The sequence below is a fragment of the Alosa sapidissima genome, chromosome 10 (assembly GCF_018492685.1).
Source record: "Alosa sapidissima isolate fAloSap1 chromosome 10, fAloSap1.pri, whole genome shotgun sequence".
NCBI classification, from domain to species: Eukaryota; Metazoa; Chordata; class Actinopteri; order Clupeiformes; family Clupeidae; genus Alosa; species Alosa sapidissima.
This window is the reverse complement of record NC_055966.1, coordinates 9,702,276-9,717,643: the sequence shown is the minus strand read 5'-3', so window position 1 is coordinate 9,717,643 and position 15,368 is coordinate 9,702,276. Positions and strand designations below refer to the sequence as shown.

General features: G+C 41.0%; 2 protein-coding genes across 7 annotated transcripts in view; one reads left to right on the top strand and one right to left on the bottom strand.

Moving 5' to 3' along the window:
* The window catches only part of nek10 (NIMA-related kinase 10), a 20,213-nt gene extending 14,584 nt beyond the window's left edge, over positions 1-5,629 (top strand). For 3 of the 6 annotated variants that reach the window (XM_042107388.1, XM_042107389.1, XM_042107384.1), the window contains exons 27-36: positions 1,628-1,778; positions 1,876-1,944; positions 2,047-2,098; positions 2,558-2,592; positions 2,788-2,888; positions 3,508-3,618; positions 3,887-3,992; positions 4,076-4,128; positions 4,391-4,446; positions 4,629-5,629. In XM_042107388.1, the coding sequence (XP_041963322.1) occupies positions 1,628-1,778; positions 1,876-1,944; positions 2,047-2,098; positions 2,558-2,592; positions 2,788-2,888; positions 3,508-3,618; positions 3,887-3,992; positions 4,076-4,128; positions 4,391-4,446; positions 4,629-4,719 (825 nt within the window). In that variant the 3' untranslated portion in view covers positions 4,720-5,629. The remainder of the gene's footprint in view (positions 1-1,627; positions 1,779-1,875; positions 1,945-2,046; positions 2,099-2,557; positions 2,593-2,787; positions 2,889-3,507; positions 3,619-3,886; positions 3,993-4,075; positions 4,129-4,390; positions 4,447-4,628) is intronic. The other 3 variants (XM_042107387.1, XM_042107386.1, XM_042107385.1) reach the window with 3 other exon arrangements.
* Positions 5,630-7,325: 1,696 nt separating this feature from the next.
* On the bottom strand, positions 7,326-14,444 carry nr1d2a (nuclear receptor subfamily 1, group D, member 2a). The gene is made up of 8 exons (XM_042107390.1): positions 13,989-14,444; positions 11,751-11,984; positions 11,139-11,227; positions 10,825-10,969; positions 9,930-10,666; positions 9,530-9,715; positions 9,117-9,327; positions 7,326-8,926 (listed from the first exon to the last, which is right to left on the bottom strand). Exons 1-8 carry the CDS (start codon positions 14,005-14,007, stop codon positions 8,730-8,732), a joined length of 1,818 nt encoding a protein of 605 aa, XP_041963324.1. The 5' UTR covers positions 14,008-14,444; the 3' UTR covers positions 7,326-8,729.
* Between the last annotated feature and the right edge of the window lie 924 nt (positions 14,445-15,368).

The window sequence follows — 15,368 nt, the reverse complement described above, 5'->3', positions numbered from 1 at the left end:
GGTATTTTTGTACACAACAGTACACACAACTCATAACATTAATAAGCACACAAAGCACAAATTGAACACCGACCGTAAGAATAGAAAACACATTTGGCTTTTGCTTACTCTGTGTGCAGGGCATGTCAGTTTTTTAGTATGTTTTTAGTAGTTTTTTAGTAATGCATGTAGCTTAGTATTGTGCATATGCACAGGTATCCAAATGTGCAAATTGGTTGTTTTAGAGAGAGGAGGTCAAAACTTTTTTTATTGCTGTTTTCGTAGAGATCTTGATAGGCCAATCTGATCTGAACATTTTCTCCACTTTTCACCTCATGATTCTTGTCTCTCTCCTCCTTATTTTGTCACCTTCTCTGGTCCTCTAATTATTACACCTTTTGCGCTCTCTGTCCAATATCCAGACAAATCATTGCCTTCCTTTTTTGCAGTGCTAAAGGTCTGAATGTTGAGTGAAGTAATTATCAAAAAGTGCTTTGTCATGTGTCGTAGGAAGCCAAATCTCAGAATAGTGTGAGCAGAAGACACAGAAATGTACCATTTTTGTACTAGTGTGCTATAAAATTGCTAACTGAGTCTTGTACAGTGAGTTGTGTTTACAGTTTTGCAAAAAATGTGTACTGTTTGTGTGTTGTGTTAATAGTTTAGCAAACATTGTGTTACAAAATTTCAAACAGAGTGTAAAGTTCGAATTGGGCTTTTTGTTTGGCAGAATTTGTGAATAGATTTGCTACAAGTGTTTGTAGTTTCGGAAATCGTGCCAAAAGAGTCATAGTTAATGTTTAAGCAATCAAAAAAAACTGTAAAATGGAGGCCTTGCACTGTACACGACACTGGAGAATGCAGGCATCGATCCCACTACCTCTCGCATGCTAAGTGAGCGCTCATTTGCGCTAATTCCTACTGACAACTTTGCCCAGCGTGTGAGTGGTGGGAAATCCACGAGCGTATGCTCCTCCTACGACCCACTCTAGTTCTCCATTAATTCTGAAAAGAGGCATACTGTGGTCGGTTAGCTCAGTTGGTTAGAGAGTGGTGCTAATAACGCCTAGGTCGTGGGTTCGATCCCTGTACAGGCCATCTTTTTTGTTTGCGAAAAGAATCTCCCTGAGAGCCTCTTTGTGACTTTGTCTGTTAGGTGGCCATCCGAACCCTGCCTCCCTGCGCAACAAAAGCACCTTTTGCTTTTCCTCGCAGTGTGTTGGTGTAGGTGTGTTGGCAGGATGTAGGAAAGACACGTGATCAGCTGGTGGAAGGAGGAATATGATTATATTGCTTAAAAGGAGCACATCCCTGGGTGGGCTTGAACCACCAACCTTTCAGTTAACAGCTGAACGCGTTAATCAATTACAGAGACTGTCCTGGCCATACCCTAGGGGCAACATTAACTTGGACGCGTCTTTTCAGTGTTTCTCTCAGACTTTAAGTCTTCAACGATGCATACTCAAAAATATTCCTGTTCTTGTCTGCGTCTTTTCAAAGGGGCTGCTACAAGGAGTCAGGGCTGAGCAGTCTAAGGTGCTTGGAGGTTCCCGTCTTTCTGGAGGCGTGGGTTCGAATCCCACTTAGGTAATTTTTAACTGGTCATTTTATTCAAGCTGTTCAAATGTGTTTTTTTTTTTTATTTTAGGGAAAAATCATCAAGGAGAATGAAGAAGCCTGTTCAGAGGCCGGATCTGTGAGCATTCAGCATTCTTCTCAATGCAGTTCTCAAGCTGAAGGGGACAGTCAGCCTTCATCTGAGTACAGTTCACAAGCTGAAGTGAAGCAAGAGCACCAGGGTAGCTTTCTATGGAATAGTCACCCACTGCAAAAGTATGCAGTCGTTTCTCGCAGAACCCACTTAATCATCCTCTTGTTGCATGTTTTCCCCAACAGCTAATAGTTTTGAGAAACACTCCAGAACAGCCTCCAGCTCTGCCACAGAACTGCGTAAGAAAAGCTTCAGTAAGATCTATCATAACTATCTTGTCATGTCACATTCAGACTTGTTTGAGCTTGCAGTTGCAATAGTCCTCTAAGGTAACGGTTCCTTTTCACTGTCTAAAGGACCCACCGAGTGCAGTGTCAGCCTTTCTCTGTCAGAGCGCACTCCAGCCTGGTGAGTTGTTAACAGTTATGCCTAATGTAGGCTTTTCAGCTTTATTTGAAACTATTATTTGTAACTAATGTAGTGTTCCTATCCTGTACATCACTTTGGACAATAGTATCTGCCACATATTATAAAAATAAGCACAGCATATACATAACAACTGAAGACTGCTTATTGGTGATGTGTATCTTGATGACCGTTATCTGTGGGGAATTATGAAATATCATGTGATCATATATTCTGCTCCTCTTTGTGCTGTAACCTCCACTGGATAAAAGACGCCTTTGAATAAGGTGCCATCAGGCAATGATTAATGACCATTTAGAAATAACATGCATACACATTTCTGAAGCTTCATTGTATTGTATTATTTAAATAGGGACATTTATTTCTCCAACTGCTGATAATGTGGAATATAAAATCTTTTTCATTCCCTGCCTACCTTCCTTCCACATATGTGTCTGTTAGCAGGGATTTTCTACCACAGCCAAAGTCCCGTCCAGGTAATATATATATTATATTATTATATATATTATATATATTATTTTATTTTATTTTTTTAAAGTAAAGGACCATATGGGGACCATAAAGGACCTAAGAATACACATTGTGTTATATTGGTGAAAAGAATGATATACTGTACATGCTTATTATATCACCTATAATAGGTTTATTTGTACATTTGTTTGTTTCTACAGCCACAGCAGGAATTTTTGTATCTCAGAGGAAACTTCGGCAAATAGAGGACCCCGTTCAAAGACTGGTTGGACTGCTGCATAAAATTATTTATATTTGTCAGGTAAGCAGTATATACCCATACTAGGATATGTACTGTATGTCAAGACTGATGAAAAACCACTGTATTCTGCACGCTACAGCAGGCAGTAACCATGTTATTCCACCTGAACTATTAGCTACAGCAGGCAGTAACCATGTTATTCCACCTGAACTATTAGCTACAGCAGGCAGTAACCATGTTATTCCACCTGAACTATTAGCTACAGCAGGCAGTAACCATGTTATTCCACCTGAACTATTAGCTACAGCAGGCAGTAACCATGTTATTCCACCTGAACTATTAGCTACAGCAGGCAGTAACCATGTTATTCCACCTGAACTATTAGCTACAGCAGGCAGTAACCATGTTATTCCACCTGAACTATTAGCTACAGCAGGCAGTAACCATGTTATTCCATGTGAACTGTTAGCTACCGCAGGCAGTAACCATGTTATTCCATGTGAACTGTTAGCTACAGCAGGCAGTAACCATGTTATTCCACCTGAACTATTAGCTACAGCAGGCAGTAACCATGTTATTCCATGTGAACTGTTAGCTACCGCAGGCAGTAACCATGTTATTCCATGTGAACTGTTAGCTACCGCAGGCAGTAACCATGTTATTCCATGTGAACTGTTAGCTTCCTCCAGCCCAACACTACAACCACAGGAGACGGACTATAGAGAGGTTCAAAAAATCTTTATTCCATCAAGGAAGCAATCCATATAGCCTTAAAGTGGAATTAAACAAGGTATGGTTTTAACCCTTGTTTTCTGGACAACAGTCCCTCGTCCTTTTCCAACAATGTCTCTGTGACCTGCTTTAGATAAACAGTGACCTGCTTTAGATAAACAGTGGTTCAGTCATCAAAATACGGTCATGACCGTATCTAAGTGCCAAAGTACATAGAGAGCACCACGGTTTTCTATCTTAGCAGACCTGTATTAATCCAGCTGAAATACTTCATGACGTTACCCTAGAAACAACATAATGAGGCCTCTTGCCATTGGTTTGCTCAGGTTCTTCAGGGAAGCTCAGACTTGGTTGAGTCGGTGTCTTCCTGCAGAGATTGGTGGTCTCAGGTCCAGTCTTTTGGGGGGGAACCTTTCAGCACTGAACCACGAGGTACGGTGTCTAACTTTATTAACTCAGTGAAATGTATCCACCTGTGTCTGTTTTGGAAGTTTTACAACCCTCTACCTATACAGGTGAGAGTGGCTACGCAGGTCTGCAGGATGGTATTACATATGAACAGCTGCAAGTGAGTCTCTCTCTGTTCTCCTGGCTTTTGCTTTTTCAGTCTCTCCCTCCCTGTTTCCCTCCTTCTCTGGGTCTCTTCCAGTTTGGTCTCTCTCCTCCTCTGAAGTTAGCCTAGTATCTCTAATGTGGTCTCTCTCCTCCTCTGAAGTTAGCCTAGTATCTCTAATGTGGTCTCTCTCCTCCTCTGAAGTTAGCCTAGTATCTCTATGTTTGTCTTGAGATTAATATGTGCATTGAATCCCTTTGTGTTCATCTAATCAAAGACTCTGATAGAGGATGAGCTTGAGGAAAATGGCTACCACAGCAGAACAGCATCCAGGTAAGTTGCTGTACGAAATGTCTGTTCATGATAACACCGGTTTGGAGGCCCTTTTTAGATTGTTTTTCATTGTAGAGTTAATAATGACACTCTGTAGTTAATAATACATTTTGAATCAATGGATGCCTGTTATTAAAAATTCATTTCGAGACTGTTGCTAACTCTGAAATACTTCCCCACAGGAGTGATCAGGAGGCAATGCGTGGAAACCAGAGACCCTATTCCCCAAGCACTCTTGTGTCCTCTGAGGCCTGTGACAACGAGGCTACGTAGTGGTGCAAGCAGATCCGTGAGCTTAACTGGAGGCCAGTCTGAATGGCCGTACTCTATGCACCTGTATAGTGTTTGTAAATGTATGACCATGCACATGATATTGACAGCATAGTATCAACATTTTGTTGGACAGGGAGCTTTAGATGTGGTATTATTACACAGACATGCAACCATTAGGTATATACTGTATGCCATTTGATGTTTAACTCAGCTTCTGCAGAAAAATGCTGTTTAGTTGAAATACGTGCAATTTGGTCTCACTTCCTGATGAATGAGAAGTTATTTCTATTTTTGTGTTGCCTTTAAAAATACCACAGCAACATTAAGCTATCTCAATTACAATCCTGTTATGTAAGATGGCTGTATCTGTGCATTCTAGGACTGTTGGTATGGCACAGCCTATATTTAGCAGATTAAGCGGTAAAGTAGAGCAGGGAGGGTGACCTTTGCCCCGTGAATGAGTGTAGTCTTTAAGTTTATTGCAGTTGACTTGCACTTCCTGCTGTAGCATATGCTATTGTTCTGCTCTTCCACTTGTAACAGTCCTTCAAAATTGTCATGGACATACTTAACTGTTTACATATTTACTGTTACTGTTTGTTGCCTTCATAGATCTATGACTTTTGTACAAGGTTTTTAATCTCAGGGTTACTGATGCACTTTTTCTGTAAATGATAATCATTCTGTCAGATGGGTTTGGAATGTATCATAAAATGCACTTTGCATGAATTTATTGCATCTTATTAAAATTCAACATAATCCAGTTATTTTCTCTATGACTCCTTAAGAGTTAACAGCTCCACCTTGTGGGCAAAGATGCACAGTACCACTAGGGAACTGGCTCCTTGGCCCCACATTTTTGAGATACCCCTACCAGAGGTAGAACTAAACCCAACAATATTTTTCCTCATCTCTAAGGTCTCCCATATATGAAATGGATTCTTGACTAAAAATATTTTACTGCTAAGATTGTTAAATTAACAGATATTGTTATACACCCCAAAACCAAAAAAGGACTAAAATATAGCCTGTCTGTATGGGAGTTAAGGCATATAAACCAGTGCAGATCAATCACACAAGCTCTGAGAACTTTGAAACTTGGCATGTGTATAGTCAGGAAGTTGCTTTACCTACTAGAAAAGACTGGATGTGAATATCTTGATGTATGGAATGAATAGATACATGCAAACATACACCTAAAATAAGCGGACATGCAAAACATGAATATCTATGCAGAATGTTTTCATTTACTTTAGCTGCTTTACCAGGGATTATCATAGAAACACATATGATGGTTTGTTGGAAAGGTGGGGTTGTACTGAATCCAACAATACCAAATATGTAAATATAGTATGACAAGTTAGGGTGTTCTGTCACTCAATGTTTGAGGTGTCCAAAATGAAACACTGGCAAAATACAGTCTCAAGTCCAAATCACATTATCAGTGGTGAGAAGAATGTTGACAAATTCATTGTTACTGCAAGGTAAGTGCTGCTCTAAATTTACATTTAATAATGATACATTTCATATGAAACACAGATCCAATTGAATCAGGTTAAAATTGGAATGGAACACCTTTTATAATATAATATTTACATTCATTTGAATTTTGTTTTGGTCAAGTCATTACTGAATAATGGAAAATAATATTGTTAGCTTTTGTCTGTCCAGACCAGCAGTGGACATTAGAGCCTACACTGCTTACTTCACCCCTAAGTAGCTAAACAGTTAGTTGTAAACTTTCCCTAGCTAAGAAAGTACTTAGCCCTCTGACTAATGTTGCATGTGTAATTCAACTTGATTTGCATTTCAATGAAAATTCTGAATTTTTTCCTTTTCACTAGTCTCTTGAATTGTAGAGAATGTCTTACAGACACTGGATCCAAAGCTTGTGGGAAACATTTTGAAAAGGGAAAGAAAAAAGATCCCTATGTCCAAAACCCCACAGTAGAAGGCCTCCAACGCATACTTACCCTTGCTCAGCAGAGAGAGAGATGGTGATGTCCATAAAACTCTGGCTCCATATACAGATGATATTTCCTCCAAAATCAAAGTTTCATATCATGTATCATGTATAGCGAACTACTGCAGTATGACAAAAATCAGAGGAAATATCATCTGTATATGGAGCCAGTTTTATGGACATCACCATCTCTATCTCTCAGAATTATGCCAGTTATGTGTACCTTATGTAACATATGTCTTCGTCCATCCTATTAAGTGAATTATTTAAAGGTGCTCTAAGCGATGCTGGGTAACGACTTTCAAACAAAACAGAGAGCTAGCTTGCTACTTCCTGCCCCTCCCTCCCGTGCTGCTCCCGTGCAATTGAAACTCTCCTAAACGCGCATCTCGTCTGTGATTTGCTGGAACAGTTTATGTTTTTATGGGCTAGGCTTGCCCAGGTTGTTTTTGTTGCCGTTTTTGGAGCCTGGTCTGTCCACAGAGATCAAGTTTTTTTTTTACAGTGATTCAGGACACAGTCAGCTAGCGGTTGGTTAGGTGATGTTTGCAGTAAGTGAAATAAAATGTTTTAGCCTAAAAAACACGTGGCATCGCTTTTTAATTCCATGAGGAACATAAGAAACACAAAGAACCCAATGGTATATACTATATGTATATATTTATTGATATACTATTTATATAGATACATCTTCAATAGATATACACAACTATACATACTGAACTCATTTACGAAGAAAAGCAGAACAAAGGACAAAACAGATATGGACATAAGTTGTGTAAATCAGAGCTGAATCAAGCTCTGCGAATCACACCGTCCAGCTGCTTCCTCTGCATAGAATTCCAGAACAGCAGACACAGAAAGCACACTAACCCCTGGCATTGGGATTTTAAAATGTCTCACTGTTCTGTTCACAGAAAAGAAAACACAAACAATAAGCGACAACAAAATGAACAACAGAAGAATAGCACACCCCATGTCCACATGCAGACACGAGGCCTTAAGGCCTTCTACAGACTTCTGGGTAAACTTTCACTTGCATTGCTCTTTCCCTTTTGCTTTTCATCTGTGCGAGGTACATGAAGGTTGTACCTGATTTCTTAGTCAGGTTTGGATACTGGAAGTACAAGGAAGTTAACATGTATAAATTGGTTCTGTATTACAATGGCAGTAACAAATGCTCACTATTTTTCTTTGTTGACTATGCTTATTTGCCTTCTCAAGAGAATTGTCTCTAGACCAAATCATATTTGTAGACTTGAATGACGATGGTCCCATAATTAGGTCCATAATTAGGTCCAGGCAAAATATAGGCTCTGTGAAAATGTTGTGTGCTTGCTGCTTCTGATGGGCAGCGATACTGTGTGCAAACAAGTAGTACTACTACAACGTAACAAATCAAACAGGAGATAAGGTAAAGCAAAGCGTATGTGCATTCTGACTGCTAGCTAGCACTAATGTAGCCATACATTCTGACCAACAAAACTACATATTATCATAATTCTCAAGTGAACTTAAATTTAAATATTTTTTTCTGAGAGAAAGAAAAAAAAAACTGTCCTTGTGTTTCTGAAGGATAGACTGACATCAAGGTTCTTAAATAGATAGTCATGCATTTCCCACAACAGGATCTTATGCAAGTCCTTGATAGTTCTCCTCAAGATGTAGTGTTTTAAGAAACTACAAGGAAGATCAGCAGGCATAAGAATATACGTTAGCATACCTTATGTTTATGATTTACACCACTTGAGAATTACAAGTGCAAAGTATCCAAAAAAAATAATTAAGTGGTTCTTTGGATCACAGAAATGATCCATGAATACATATTTTCAATCTGTATGATACCTCCAAATCTTCAAAAATCCACAAAGGTTTCACACAAATACCTGCATGTATGTAATGGCAGTCAATCTGTTTTTAAACATCTTCAACATGTTTTTCAGACACCTCCCCAAAACAATAAAAAAAAACAACTTTACATACATTCTACAGTGACATTTTAAACCCTCCAAAGTTGGTCGTTTGAGAAGACAAAGCGCTTCCTGGTTCATGGGTGGACCTTAAAGGCCAAGAGTGCCTCGGAGTGCAAGTTGTTGAGCGAACGGAGGTCAGGCAGTTTGAGGAGTAGCTTGGTGAAGACTGCAGCCTCGTTGGCGTGGTTCTTTGTGATCAGACCTCTAAGTGCTCGGATGAGGTTGTCCTGGAGCACCTCCACAGAGTTCATATCCTCAATGCCTGAACGATCTGTTGAAAAAACAGAAAAGAAAAAATGTGTTAAAAAACTGATACATCCCTCACAAAGTGGTTGTGTGTTAGTCTTCCTCCTTCACTGTTTTAATTCCCCACACCGTGAACTTTATACTTAGTGAGATCCTTGTACTGGGTTATAGAGAAGAAAGTGTCGGTGCTGTGAGAAACAGGAAGTGACACCTACCTGCCGACACTAGCACCACGGCGGTGAAGAGGCTCATCTCGTCCTCGCTCAGATGCAGCGACAGTAGCTTCTCACTGAACTCGAACATGGAGTTGAGGAGCTCGCCAGCGCCCATGGAGCGCAGAGCCTCCAGGCTATACTTCCGGCCACTCATGAAAGTCACGGTGCGTTCATTAATGTCGAACAGCGAGGCGAAGCGCACCATAAGCACCTAGTGGTGAAGAGCGAAGAGTACAAGGTCAGGACAATGAAACGAGAGAAACCGAAAAGGCTCTTTAAACATGCTAAATCCACTCATTTCCTAACTCTGCCCTAACTGTTGAATCATTATCTAATGCTAGCATGGATATATAGTCAAGCTGAAGCTCAAACATTTGATTGTCTGTTTCTCTGGGAAATGGTGGGACTCTTACCTCAAAGGTGCCGGCCTTAAGAAGGCTGACTTGGTCATGCTGTGATAGGTCCTGGAATCCTGGAATTCGCTTGGCAAATTCCACCACCTCCTTCACAGCGGGGGTGAAACTCATGGAAAATTCCTCCCAGACTTCATGACTGGGCAGGCGTGGGTCCACCACGGGGGAGGTGTTCATGGGGCATACCTGGGAAGACACATTACAAATGACTTTCAAAAAGGACACAAGATAAAACATAGATAAACATCCTGATAATGCCTGCATGCTCATTTCACTGGCACTACTATTTACATGTAAAGTTCAAAACAATACTAACTAACCCTGGAAAACACACTCCATCTTTCTACAAGCCAGTGACTTGAATTACAACAGTGTAATGACAGCCTGAGATGATACTAACCAGATGCCTCATAGGTGGTGCGTGCCCGTTCACGCTGTGGCTATAGTGATAAGAGCTCTGGGTGTTGGCTGCATATGTGCCACTGGGGGCGCTGTTGAGCTGCTGCTGCTGCAAGGCTGAGTGGGTCCTCTCTTCTCTGTAGGCCCAGCTCTGAGGAAGCTGCGTGTGGTAGACGGGTTGATAGCTCTTGGGCGAGGTGGCCGCCACGTTGTCCTGGCAGCGGCTCGCGTACTCGGAGGTCTCCTCCATGCTGCTCTGGCTCAGCTGCTCGGCTAGCCCCAGCGACGGGGAGCCTCGGGCGGGGGAGACGGACGAGCCAGCTGGCCTCTCCTGCTCGAAGGCAAACATGCCATCCTGAGGCGCCGCGCTGCCGCTGTTGCCGCCGGTGACGGCGTCCTCCTCGCCGCTGTCTGACGCGCAGGAGGACGCAGAGCTCAGGGAGGTGTCCATGGGAACATTGGACTCGGAGTCAGCAGACACACTCTGCGGCGAAGAAGGGGCCGATGAGGAGGAGGACGCCGAGGAAGAGGGTGAGGAGGAGGAGGAGGCAGAGGGAGAGGGAGAGGGCCGTGAGGTGGTGCTGGGGATGGGGATGGGCTCCGTCGGGCAGGACGTCGCCTGGGTGCCGTGGAGCATGTGGTGCAGCTGGCTGTTTGTCATCATGTTGTTCATGGCGTTCTGCATCTCCAGGAGCATGCGCTGCTTTTCCCGTTTGGGGATGCGGCCAAATCGGACAGCTACACAGGACACAGCCAACAGAACACGGTCAAAAAGATTTACTTTCAGCAAAAGGACTAATTAGTATTTCAGCTTAGTGGTTGAAGTATATCTACCACACTACAAAAACAGTTCAACTGGCCACTCGAAAAACTCAAGAAACTACCCCAAAACTCACCATCTCTTGACATGCCAACTGATAAGCACTTCTTAAACCTGCACTGTTGGCAGCGGTTGCGGTTGATGCGCACGATGGTGCAGCTCTCGGCCTTCAGACACTTCTTATACTGAATGTTCTGCTGGATGCTCCTTCTGAAGAAGCCCTGTGATGGATCAGACAATAGATGGGTCAGACAACAAAAACTGGACAGAAAGTCAACGTGCAAAAGCTGCAGCGCAGCGTGGAGGCAGAGACGACTGGACCTCCAGGAGAGAGAAAAAAGCGAAATGCCATATTAAGAGCATAAAAATGGGTTAGAATGAGATCCTCACCTTGCAGCCTTCACAGGCATGCACTCCATAGTGAAATCCTGAGGCCACGTCTCCACACACTTTGCATAGCAAAACCATACCATTGAGCTCTGAAAACAACAACCAGCCAAAACTGATTAGCCAAGTTTTGCTTCAGTTATACACAGGAAAGATATTCAATTCCATGTGGCAACTGTATTCCTTGACCTTTGACCTCCATATTACCGTATTTTCCAGACTATAAGTCGCACTTTTTTTCATAGTTTGGCTGGTCCTGCGACTCAGGTGCAACATATATATATATATATATATATATATGTTTTTTTCCCTTATGGTGACTTATACTCCGGTGCGACTTATAGTCTGGAAAATACGGTACCACTCTTTAGCTATAAGATTTTTGCCCCAAACAACTGTACAGATTCACAAGCTTCTTTGTCAAACACAAAACCATTGACAGTGGCCTTACCAGAGACCTGTTCTAAGAATAAGGTTGGGTTCTAAAAAAAACAGTGGCTGCTAAAAGTGGTCCCAAACCCCCAAATGCCCTAAACTGATACCCATTGATGGATTCTTGTTACATTTCCCTTGAAAACCATCCGATCGACGTGTTAAACTTTCGCTGTGACTCACTTGTTATGCCGCTCTTGGCAGTGGAGGGGTGTGCCCCTGTCTTCTCAGAGGTGGGGCTTCGGGACTGGGCATGCTTGGAGGGTCCCCCCCGTCCGGGCATCGACGAGAGAGAGGGGGAGGACGATGGGCTGCTGCTGTTGCTACTGCTGCCTGTGCTGCTGCTGGAGCTGTCACTCAAGCAAGCCTCAGGGCAGAGAGAAGAACCAGAGGAACGAATGTAGGCTATAACGCCCCCTGTAACGCAAGGAGAAATTCAAGTTAAAAGTGGTAGACTTTCATTGAATTCACACTAAAAAAGCTATGGGGTCCCCATACGAACTTAAAGGTTACATATTAAGAGTTAAAAATGAGTGTTGGAAACTCAAGATAGACATTTGATTATTATGCAAATGTACTTTCAACAGTCCAGTAAAAAAAAAAAAACATTCAAATTAAAAAGGGCAATTTAAAACAAGTAAATGCTTAAGAGTTTCATGCAGCATAAGAGGTTTGATACTAAATGTAAGAAGAAGCGCGACAGGCTTCAGCGATGGCCAACCAGGAAGGCCAAGAGTAGAAGCCATGTCTTCAGTCACTGTGACTGACCTGCTTTAGAACTTCACATTCACCTCGTTGGGTAACACTGTTACATAATCTAACTCTCCAATGAGGTCTCACACGCGAATGTACATATGTATGCACAGCCAGTTAGTACAACAGGTTTATGCTTTACATTTATTTATTATTAATATTATTTATTATTGATATTAATTATAATATATTATTTATTTCTATCCAAACATCTGTACTACTTGGTTGAAGAAATGGATACCAACTATAGGCTATCCTCACTTGAGTCATTCATAGCGAGTTAGTCGTTGTTTATTCGTAGCTAAAGAAGGAAACTGTGTTTTGTGTTGTTTATGTTAGGAATCTGTTCAAAGCAAAACAGACATGATGTAATTAATTGATGTTTTTTAAACACTTAAGCTATTGCCCTTTTATGCTTTTATGTACTTGTTACCTTGTGTGTTTTATGTTTTCTTTTTTATTCTTTACTTTTTAAGCTAATCTTTGACCCTTGTCCTTCTAAGCTTTTATTAGCTATTCCTGTTTGCTTTTGTTTATGTGAAGTACATTGAATGACCTCTGTGTATGAAATGTGCTATATAAATAAACTTGACTTGACTCTATACATACCATACATGCAAAAGTAGCCCTACACACACACACACAAATAACATCTCAGTGCCTCTGGAGATTACAAGAGAAGCTGAGAAATCACAATTATTTTAACTCAAATCACTCAAGTCTTGGTGAGAAGAAATGAAATGTATCACATTTCTGTTGTCTGCCATTGAATACTACTACCACACCAAGTTTAGACAAACAATCAAACAATTGAATGAATGAACAAAAGCAGCATTAGTGCCTAATGCTTTTTAAGATGCCAAGATGAGTACGAATAGAATAGAACACCAGAGCCAAAGAGCTATCAGTGGCCTAATTATAAAAACTTAATGACTTTGCTTTTGGTAATGCTCGTCAAGATCATGACAGTAGTAAGTAAGTAAGAAAATACATCTTTATTTATAGCGCATTTTAATGCACGAAAGTGCATCTCAATAATAAAATCCACGGGGCATTACCTAACTAGCAATGACTCTTCATTTACTGAACCCTCCCACACGTGGATCTGTCATGTTTTCTATGGGCGAAATATCTAGGTCAGGACAACTGTCTCCTGCTGTCTCACGTGGTACTGCAGTCTGCCACAGCGCCAGGACATCGCGCAGAATTATGTAATGAGCACGTCACGGCGAATTTCGACCAATAGGATCCGAGAAAGAGAGAACCGTGTACACAGAGGCACATGGCTAGGCTGGCTGTTCCATGTGAGTTTGAGGAACCCAGACATCGTGAGTACAATGTGTTCAAAACACTAGTAACACTCCTAACCCACATAAGGCGTGACTTTCACGAAAACAGCCAGATGAATCACTACAGAAACTTGCAAATAGGCCTATGTGTATGCACGGCCAGTTAATACAACAGGTTTATGCTTTACATACATTTATTTCTAACCAAACATTTGTACTACATGGTTGAAGAAATAGATGCCGACTGTAAGCTAACCTCACTCAAGTAATTCATAACGAGTTAGTCGTTGGTTTAATCATAGCTAAAGATAAGGAAACTGTGAATATCTGTTCAAAGCAAAAGAGACATGATGTAATTAAAATACAAATAAATACTTACCAAGTTTAGTTGATTCCATATTTAGCTGTCTGCGTACAGAAAACAAGTGGCCAAAAGATATTGCAGCAAGTTGAATAAGTACTGACCAAAAATGTTACAAATATATCTGGTACACAACAATGTGTACAGTAGACAGACTTTCCCTGAATTGCAACAATTTAGCTTGCGAATGTTCCGCTGATCAAACTACAGTAACACTGTTGCCTTTTACTTTGCCGCGGCAGTAAGAATGAAACATAGTTGCAAATACTATATCGGAAAAGTCACTGCATGTAAAATATCCGCAGATCTCCACAGCAGAGCACAGCGTTTAGATTCTCAAAATCCTCAACGAAAGACGCTTTAAAACACGAATGTGTCCGATGTCCAGGTAGATACTGAATGACAAGTGAAATTGTTCGTCGATGGCACTCCCTAGCTGTGAGACCACTGTATACCGAATGTTCAGAGTTGTGTTTTAAACATGTGACCTATTTGCCAGCCACTCCTCCTGGCCTAGCGCTCTGAGTCACTTTAACCCAGTGACACACTTTTCCAGAGGCGGAGTCGTATCTCGGTGGACGTAATAGCCCTGCTTTCACGTTTTTGCAGGCATGTCAACGTGATTCTAGTACCCTAGGCTTGTATCGTCGTAGTGTGGATCGAAAACGGGGAAAGTGGGCAGTAGCCTACCTCCCATTAGTTGAGTATGTGTATGTGCCTATGTATTAACAGTATTAGTGATCCATAACTCTTCAGAATTCAGAATACCAGTGTTTTAATAATTTCTTATCACAGTTCATTTGCCTTCTACTGATTGATTGGATCACAAAATAAAGGCTGACATGTGTGGATCACGTTTTAAAGAGTTGTCCCAGAAGTGTTCTGGCAGAATTCATTCTCTTAAAAAGAAAGCAAAGATAATAATCAGACATAAATTAATTCGTTTTTAGTGTGGAATTATCTCATGCTAATATCATGCTTTAAAAAGTAGCCTAGTTCCAAATGGGAGTCATCATCAGTCTTGTATGGTTTACGGTCTTTGGTGATAATGCTGTTTATACAACTAAACAGTTAGATCCGGATCTATTTATTATAGAATAATACTATTTATTATATTTATTTTTATTATATATTTATTTATTATAGATTTATATTTATTTATTACTTTTTCTGTGTTGCATGTTGTTTGTGATCTATCTATCTATCTATTCATTTTTGATTGGACAAGAGGTATTCCATGAGTCATCTTTTACTGTCTATGGTGGGGGTATCACGAATATCCGCACTCAAACTTTTTTTTAACGCTAGTAATCACTCCGCATATTGCCTTTAATTATCCAACAGACTATTCTGTCATCGGTTACATACATATCAGAAAAATGTCAGATAATCCTGAAT